Genomic DNA, 9,658 nt, shown 5'->3' with positions numbered 1-9,658 from the left:
TTGGTATTATCTGCAAACTTGCTGAGGGTACACTCTATCCCATCTTCCAGATTGTTTATGGAAATACTGAACAGCACTAGCCCCAGGACCGACCTCTGGGGTACTCCACTCAATGCCAGCTGCCAACTAGACATCAAGCCACCAATTACTACCCTCTGAGCCTGACAAGCCAGCTAGTTTTCTATCCTCCTTACAGTCCTTCTGTCCAACCCATGCTTTCTTAGCTAATTTGTGAAAACATTGTAGGAGACCATATCCAAAGCCTTGCTAAATGCAAAGTATGTAAAGTCTGCTGCTCTCTCCACATCCACAAAGCCAGTCATCTTGTCATAGAAGGTAAATCAGGTTGGTCAGGGATGACTTGTCCTTGGTGAACCCATGCTGACTGTTCCTTAGAAGTGGATTCATGCAGGATCTGCTCCATGATTTTTCCAACGATTGATGTGAAGCTGATAAATCTGTAGTTCTTTGGGTCTTCCTCCTTCCCTTTCTTAAAGATGGGCACTATATATTTGTCCTTTTCTGATCATCCGTGACTTCTCCAAATTGCCATGGGTTCTCAAAGTTAACAGCTGACAGCTCTGCAAGTCACATCAGCCAACTCCCTCTGCACCCTGGACTTGTACACATCTAACTTTTCTAAATGGTCTCTAAACCTATTTTTACTATTGTTGGCTCTTCACCTCCTCTCTGCTGCCAGATGCAGTAGCTTGGTAGCTGACCTTGCTTGCGAAGGCTGAGGTAAAAAGGCATTCAGCACTTCAGCCTTACCCTTAACACATCTCTAGGTTGCCTCCCCCATTCAGTAAAAGGACCCACACTTTCTCTGATCTTCCTGCACCTTCACATAGGATGCCTGTTTGGAGCAGATCTGCTTCACTAGCATCTAAAGATGTTGCTGGGGCTGTTGTCCTTCAGCATTGGGCCCCTGCTACTCCTGAGACCCAATGCCAAGACAATAGTTATGAGTGCCATGCCCCAACTAAGGACATGGCAGAGAGAATCATGTGCCCTGGGAATCCTGCTGCAGATGCAGACCTTAGGAATTGCCCTGAAGAGGGGTTCCTGGGGTCCCAGGATCATATCCTGGAAGCCCTGGGAGCACTTACCAGGGCACAGCTGCCTACTCTCTCCTGCCGTACGTGAACAGATGATGGACACAAAGAAGTAGCACAAATTGTGGCTAGGAACTGGTATGCTCACAAAGGGCTAAGACAAAGAAATCTATTTGCTCACACTTTGTGCTGCCATAAAAACTGTGGTGGCAGAAAGGCTGTATGTTGCAGCCTTACTATTTTAAAATATTTTTTGCAGTATTTAATACACAAGTGCCTGACAGCATCACTACGTTTCTGCAAAAGGCAAAGACAAAGGCAACATAGCTTAGAAGAGTTGTTTAATGCAGCTATCCTTGAACATTTAGAAATGAAAAACCATTTTGAAGTACTGATTACAGATTCTTTCAAAGTTTAAACCATTTAAAAACAGCAAATGACAAGGAAAAAAGGAAGAGAAATATAAAAAAAAAAATCTTCAACTAGCTTAGTATTACTTTAAAAGCTGTCATTTGATTTCTATTTTGTCTAGAATTATGTTCTATTACCTTTATATTTTCAAGTAATTCCTCTTAAAATGAAACTTTACTGCAGCTTGCTGATCAGACAGACTCATAAAAAGAACCCCTGATTAAAAGCAAAGCATCATGAAAAAAATATTCAACAAAAAAACCCAACCCACCTACCCCGCACTGGGCAATTCAGAATTTATTTCACTTACAGAATTAGTTTACTTAATGATTTTCTCAGTCTTTTTCTGGTTATACAATCCCATGAATAAGGCATTCACTTCATGTCACACATCCAGTACAATGCTATCTTTGGAAAATGTATTAGGTTCTAGCACCGTCACAGAATCCCAACATTTCTGCAGTCAATTTCATTGCAATCCCGTACTCCTCCAAAAATGCTTAATATATTCTCAACTTATTTCTAAGACTAAAATGGTATTTATTTTTAAAATCCAAAATATTCTCAAAAATAGACTGCTTTATTACAAACTCAAGAGATAAATGTAATATGATAGCTGACAGTCTTAAAGTTTAGATCTCATGCAGAACCCCCCCCACAAACAAGCTACTTGTGTACACCAGAAGGCATGCCACAGGATCATCATAAACTGAACTAAAACAACGTTTTATTTGCCTTTATAAATAGGTCTAAGTCAAATATAACCTTTATTTTGTGACTGCTACTTTTAAGCTGCAGGTACATAATAAGCAACTCAAACTTCATAACTACTAAAAACAAATATGCGGTTTTCAGAAACTAAGCACTTTTCAGACAATTTTTGCTCCTATCCATTAGGCACTTGTTAAACTCCACCCTTAACTGTTTGTGAATGCACGCAGCTATTTATATTTATTTTGCAAAGTTATATTACATTATTTATACAATTTGGTTTCTGCATGTCTCAACTTGCAAAGTATTTTATTTTTTTAATGGCAGAGCAAACTAACAGATTTAATAAGAGTGAAATATGGCGACTAGGTTTTTTTTTTCTTCTGAAGTCATTGGACATGCGATCAATTGTTTCATATGCCATTTGTTTAAACAAGCTGTAGGCTAAATAGGACGTACCATTCTTTTTGAGGAGCCACCACAGAAGAGTAAAAGTTAATAAAAATGTACATTTAAAAAAAGTCCTTCACAATAAAATGGATTAGAAAATCATGTGTTTACACTGCACAGAAGCTTAATATAGAAGCTTAAATTTCATATTGTGATGTACGTTGTGCCTCAAGTTGTTGCAATTTAATGCGACAATATGCTGTAAATTAAGAGGCCATTCCAGTATTTATGAAAGCTTATTTCAAACAGACAGCACAAGCAGTTTTGGTAAAACCACTGGAATTAACTGCTCTTTACAATTTCCCTTGAATATTTTCCTGATTGTTGGGAAGCATTAAGTCCTGTCACTACCTTTGTTAAATGAATATTTCTCTGAAGTCTAAGCAACTTTCTGGATGTACATGTTTTAACTTCTAGGTAATTTGCCTGCTTAGGGAAAAAGTAGCTTATTTATTTATTTTTAATGTTATAAAGTTACCTGGGACTTACTTGCTGAAGCAATACAGCTATCCACAAGGCAATTATTACAGCATACACACCACAGGCCACCCCCACCCTTAAAATTAGCTTGTTTCTTCGTAGACAGGCTATGGATCAGCTAAGGAAAGACTGTATTAAATTCCCCCTGTGACAAGTTCATAAATGCTAGAACTGAAGCATGTTGGGAGAACTCCGAGGGAGCCATCCCATATACATTCTTTTGTTTACAATAGGGTTTTAGACAGACTGCACTTGACACTACACCCTTCACAAGCACTGAATTAATTTTTTTTACGTAAGATTACAAGAACAATACAGCCATGCTCTTGCTAGTTTTCTTCAGTCGATTAATTTCAGACAAAATAATGAATTATTTGTACTGCTGAGGCAAAGTACAGTAACTAGAAGTGATGGATACTCCATAGCACTACACAATACAGGCACAGAATAGAACCTTATGCTATAAGCACTTGAACCAGTAAGAGACCAGGATGATGATGAGAGAGAAGAACTGACTATTAAAGTGATAAATTCTTTAGTGTACCATGCAGTCTACCATGTCCAAGAGAGACCTACTGGGTTTTAAACTTACAACAGGAATGACAAAGACTGACTATATTCTATCAGGCTTTAATGAACCCATTTGTATCAGCATCATTAAAAAGAAAAAGCCTTAAATAAGAAGCTAAATATTTAAGTGCGCACAGTTCACATGATGTTCACGCACACACACACACACACACACGTGTGTGTGCACGTACATTGAGTTACTGCATTACTAGTCCAAGTGGAAACAGAGCACACAGAACATTGATTGTTAAAGGTCAGTGTTATTTAAACCATCAAACCAAGTTACAGTAATTTACACACAGAAACCATTTCCAGATTACATTCAGACTACAGCACAAATCAAGAGAGATATTGTATTCCAGTGGCAATGATAGATACCAGCCTTTATAAAATACTCCAGAACTAGCAGTCAGCAGCACTGAATATCAGTACAATATAGTTTTTGAAAAGCCTTAACCAGAAGAGAACAATAAAGCAGTATTATTTCTGCATGAAATGACAAACGTCTCTTTTCAGAGTTCTTCACAAGTATGACTTTATGAATAGTACACAAAACGGAAAATATAGTTAAAGGCAGTCCTTGACTTACAACATTGAGTTACAACTTTTTGCACTTACAGCATTTATAAATTGACATCCTGCTTCAACTTTCTAATGTCAGTTTCGACTTTGGAACACTTAATCCAACACAACACCATGCCAGCGAACAAGTTCGCTGCACCACTCATCTCCCTGGACAACACCTGTCCAAACTCCCTTGGACACTTGAAGAAAGCAGACAAGACTCCAGAAAAAACCTGCAGCCAGGACTCCTGAGAAGACTCCAGCCAAGAACCCTTCAAAAAGTCCAGCAAAGTCACCTCAAAGAAGTCCCTCTAAATCAACATGATTGCTATTTACAATATAAATACATTAAATGTAGCTATATTATTAATCTATAATTGATCAAATACAAAATTCTTGGGTATTTTTGGTGAAAAACAGGGTATTGGGCCTTGGTTCAGTAACCAATCCTGCATTTATAACATCATACTTCGGAACCAAATTTTCCCATAAGAAACAAAGCTTCCACTTAAGACAGTTTTCAGCAACCAACTGTGTTGTAAGCTTGTACAATGAAAACCTCAAGATAGAATGTTTTGCTTTCCCAGCTTACTATATTTTGTTTCAATCTGATTTCAGGAATCAACTCAAGTGACCCTTATTTCCCCTTATCCTTGGAGCTGTACTTCATCAGTGACTTGGATGTGGGTGTGAAGTGTACTCTGTCCAAGTTTGCAGATGATACTAAATTGTGGGGAGAAGTGAACACACTGGAGGGCAGGGAATGATTGCAGGTGGACCTGGACAGGTTGGAAAAAGTGGACAGTACACCATAGGATGCAGTTCAACAAGGACAAGTGCAGAGTGCTGCATCTAGGGCATAAAGATATCCAGCACACCTGCTGGTTGGGGAATGACCCTCTCAGCAGCAGAAAGGGATCTTGGAATCATAGTGGACTCCAAGATGAACATAAGTCAGTGTGACGAGATCCTCAAAGCTAACCACACTTTATCATGCATCAGCAGATGCATGACAAACAGAACCAAGGAAATGATACTTCCCCTTCATGCAGCATTGGTCAGACCACGGTTGGAGTACTGTATCCAGTTTTGGGTGCTGTACTTCAAGAAGGATGTAGATAACCTCGGGAGGGTCCAGAGGAGAGCCACTTGTATGGTATGGGGTTTGCAAGCCAAGCCCTATGAGGAGAGATTAAGGGACCTGGATCTCTTCAGCCTCCGCAAGAGAAGGCTGAGATGTGATGTTGTGGCCACCTACAAATTCATTAGGGGGGCATGCAGCAAGGGATCAGAGATGTTCTGTTCACCACGGTGCCTCTTAGGGTAACAAGGAACAATGGTCACAAACTGACAGAGAGCAGATTTAAGCTAGACATCAGGAAGACCTTCATGGTAAGGGAATGCGCTTCTAAGGGAGGTGGTACTCTCCCTTACCTTGAGGGTCTTTAAGAGAAGGCTGGATAGGCACCTGGCTGGGGTCATCTGGCGCAGCACTTTTTCTTGCCCAGGGCAGGAGGTCAGACTCAATGATCTGTTGAGGTCCCTTCCAACCCTAGCATCTATGAATCTACAACTATTGTTGCTGTAACTCCTCACTGAACAGTACAATTACATTTCAGCAGCATTTAAGTGATCAAATCAGAAGTAATTACATCATCCAATCAGGGTGTGTGCCCTGCGCTCCGATGACAGGGGTGGTAGTCAGGCAGGGTGCTGAGGAAAGGGTCAGCTACTCGAGCAACCAAATACTTAACTACGTACAATTTATTACAAGAATAAAAATACAGACGCTTAATATAAAACAGAATATTTACAAGGCTTAACATATAATACTATATATAATACTCCACAATTCACATAATACCAAATATGAACCAAACAACTTACAACCTATACAACACAATTAACACATAGGGATATTAATCTATATAACCCAAGTAACTTAAGCAAAATATTTCTTTAAACCGTCACAAATAACAATACAAATATACACACTGAGACATTAAAACACATAAACCATACAAACCTTCTTAAAGAATACCTCCAGCTATATAGCCCTTAACACAACCACCTCAAAATAGGGAGTGCACTCAGTGCTTTCCCGAGGGGTTTTCCTGAAGCCCTTCCCCTTCAGGGCTCTGGAATGTGGACACGTCCCTCCCGCAATGAAGGATGGAGGCTGCAGACCCTCCTCACCCATGTCAGCCTCCTCTGCAGGGCCCGCTTCCCCACTAACTCATGCTTCCTCTCTGGAGAAGGCAAGGCTTGTCCCCTGGTGGCTGATCCCACAAGAGCCTCTCCCCAGTAGCGCCTTTGGCCCGGCACCCTGCACTAGGTACCCAGGACTCTCTCTCACAGGTACCCTTGCAGGCTTGGACTCCCCGGTCTCACACTGCCAGTTCTTCCCTTTCCCGGGCCCTGCTCCGGGCACTGGGGCTCTTTTAGTTAGAAGTGGAGCCACACTGCAGGGTTCTGGTCACTCAGCCTGCTTGCTAGGTGGTGCCAACTTGCGTACCGGATGAGGCCTGAGCAGCTGTGAGCTGCTCCCAGGGCCAGCTCTCCATGCGCTGATCTGCACGCTGACTGTCCAGCCATTTGCTGGGTTTGCAGGCTCAAGCCGCCTTGAGTGGCTCCTAGAGCCTGATCCCCACACGCCGATTTGCCCACCACTGAAGCTCAAGCACAGTCCCGAGGATGGCAGCCTCTGGAGCCCTTCATCCCAACCTGCTGAGCACGCTCCCCTTGTACACTCTTCAGGGACTCCACCCCCAAAGTTCTCTGGACCTGGCTGGTATAGTTCCAATTCAGGTCCAGCTGCTCCTTGCCGCCTCCCTTTGGAAAAGGGTGGGGCATTGCTTCCTTTGTGCTGCCTCCAGATTGGTAGGTGGGCTCCACGAATCAAACAGAGACCCTTGATCCTGGACTGAACCCAAGGTAAGCCTGGGTTGTAGCAGGTTTACCGAAAAGGTAAGCCTGCTACACTTGGATAAAATAATTTGAGTCAGTATTTTAAAATGGCCTCTAAAATCCACTGTTTAAGTCTGTATCTGTTGGAAAGCAAGTTTACATCAACTGTCATAACTGACAAAAGATGTTCCAGGAAGACGCTGTTGTGAATTAAGATGAAAATAAACACCCCCGCATGAGATTCTCCAACAATCCAGCCTTTCCAAGTGCCACTCGGTACAATACACAAACAATAATCTTCTCTTGCATTATTTACTTCCTTGAAATATTTTTATTAATGCAATATAGTCAATATGAAGTCCTGCACAAAAATAGAACTATACAAACAAAACATGAAGAACAGTCACTGAATTACATGTTGTCCATTTTATTTTATTCACTGTCAAGCATAGATTATTTTGCAACAAGAGTCATAGCATACTTTATATGAGACTGTGTGCCATATACCATGTTTTTATGCAATTAACACCTTTATTCTTAAATGGTATGAGGATGTACATGTAACGTTTTGGCTAGCAGAAGGCAACACATTAAACTGATCCATTAAAAAAAATACTAGTTTTTCCCGCATGATTGTCTAAAGTGTTTTAAGACAATGTTCTTAACAGATTTCTTCAGCAGGTTTCCTTTTTCTGAATTCTCCATTTTAGAAAACAGTATATAGTCAAGAATTAATGTTTGATTAATGCGTTGGAAATAGGTCTTGAACATTTTGAACCCTTTAGTAACAGAAACAGATACCCATCTCTTACCATGGCTGTGGACGGTTCCTGGACTGAGTGATGGCTGGAGTAGCTCTTTGGTTGGAGTGAGATAGACTTCCTTCCCTTGGCGTTGGCTCATCTTTCCTGGAGTCAGAATATGCGATTCATCGCTGTTTGTTATAACAGCTAAAATATAAAAATTACATCACTTCAACCAAGTGATAAAAAGTAGAACAAAAATACCCCCACAAAACCATCAACAATGAAATTTCTAATCATTAAGAAGCTACCATTCAGATTCAGTCTACGAAACCTTAGTTTTCTAACCTACAGATGTTTTCACTTCCTTAACATGCTAAGTTAAGTGTCCAGGGAAGGAAGAAAGAAGATGACAGGTAGTGCCAAAATGTCTCATCTTCCCATGCACAAACTGATGTGGCATGGTGCAGACTGCCTGGGGGTGCCAGAATAGTAGTCCCCTCTTAAAAAAGTCAGCCAGGGCTGGTGCCCTGCTTACTTTAAGTCCTAGCTATGCCACATTGTAAGACTGGCTCAGGAAACAACAACAGAAGAGGAATAGTGGAGTCAGGGAGGCTATATGAATCCTCCACAGCTGCCCCTTGTGAAACCCTGATGTTAGAGAGGGTTGTATAGCTTTTAAAAATCCAGTTTCCTTTCCTGCTTCTGTGGCAAGCCATGGCCCAGCTGACCACACAAGTATCTTATGCATCCAGACCCTGCATGAAGTTCACTAGCCCAAGAAGCATTCCTCAGTGGTAAATCCAATGCAAAAGAGATGCATTTCACTGCGAGAAGCTTAGATTTCTAGCAAAGGGTGGAAAGAGGAACAGGCAAGAGACAGATATAAGTAGTAATACACAGAAGTAAAATAAATGTTTCTCCTGTGAAAGCTACCAAAGGTCAACAGCTTGAGAGAAAACGCTCTCTCTCTCCCCCTCCCACCCTCTTATAAAACATACTAGGTTATTATATTTGTCTGAATTCAAAGTGACTTTGATTTTAAGATAATCCCCTAGTAATTAGATTCTATACATGGAATTCTAATATTCCATGTACAAAAATCTAATTACTAAGGGTCATCTTAAATTCAACCTCTCCCCCCCACCCCTGCCCACACAGACTCTCCCTGCTGTTGTAGGAAGGTAGGTGCCAGATTCCTACCCCCTGCTCACCCTTCTGCCACCTGTCACCCCTGCTACCTTTGCTGCTTACCTGCCCTGTGCTTGTGCCTCCTTCCTTTCTGCCTGCCCCTCCCTCTCTGCAACCTGCCCACTTGCTGCCTTTCCTTAGTGACTCTCTCCCTACTGTATGCCCCCCGCCCCAATGCCTCTTCCGCTCTCACACTGCCTGCCAGAGAAGCTTGCCTTTATACTCGTGTCAAGCTCAGGAGCTCAGTATACCAGACAACACTCCAGAGAACAGATAACTGATGCCTTACTTCATAACAATGTAAGTGCCATACTAGGCAAGACCAATGATCCATCTAGCCCAGTCCAGTCCAACAGTAGCAGGAGTGAATGCGTTAGAGGAAGAATATACAAACAGTCAAGTAATCCATCTTCTGTTCAGTACCCTCCTTGGCATCTACCACCATTAATCTTGATAAGCCAGAGGATACATACCTGTTCTTTTTGATAGAGGGAGCTAGCAGGGGTTATTGCAGGGCCCTTGGCATGGCTTTATGAGCACACGTGGTGCTCGGGCCAGGTGCCAGATGACTGGAAG

General features: G+C 41.7%; 1 protein-coding gene across 4 annotated transcripts in view; it reads right to left on the bottom strand.

The window, feature by feature from the left end:
- Window positions 1–9,658, bottom strand: part of OSBPL8 (oxysterol binding protein like 8) — a 139,068-nt gene that overhangs the window by 68,022 nt on the left and 61,388 nt on the right. For 3 of the 4 annotated variants that reach the window (XM_019543184.1, XM_019543178.1, XM_019543179.1), the window contains one exon: window positions 7,961–8,098. In XM_019543184.1, coding sequence (XP_019398729.1) covers window positions 7,961–8,051 — 91 coding nt within the window. In that variant the 5' untranslated portion in view covers window positions 8,052–8,098. Of the gene's footprint in view, window positions 1–7,960; window positions 8,099–9,658 lie in introns of those variants that run through there. The other variant, XM_019543181.1, reaches the window with a different exon arrangement.

Source organism: Crocodylus porosus, unplaced genomic scaffold (assembly GCF_001723895.1).
Source record: "Crocodylus porosus isolate Cpor-Errol unplaced genomic scaffold, CroPor_comp1, whole genome shotgun sequence".
Classification (NCBI taxonomy): domain Eukaryota; kingdom Metazoa; phylum Chordata; order Crocodylia; family Crocodylidae; genus Crocodylus; species Crocodylus porosus.
This window is presented reverse-complemented; position numbering and strand designations above follow the sequence as displayed.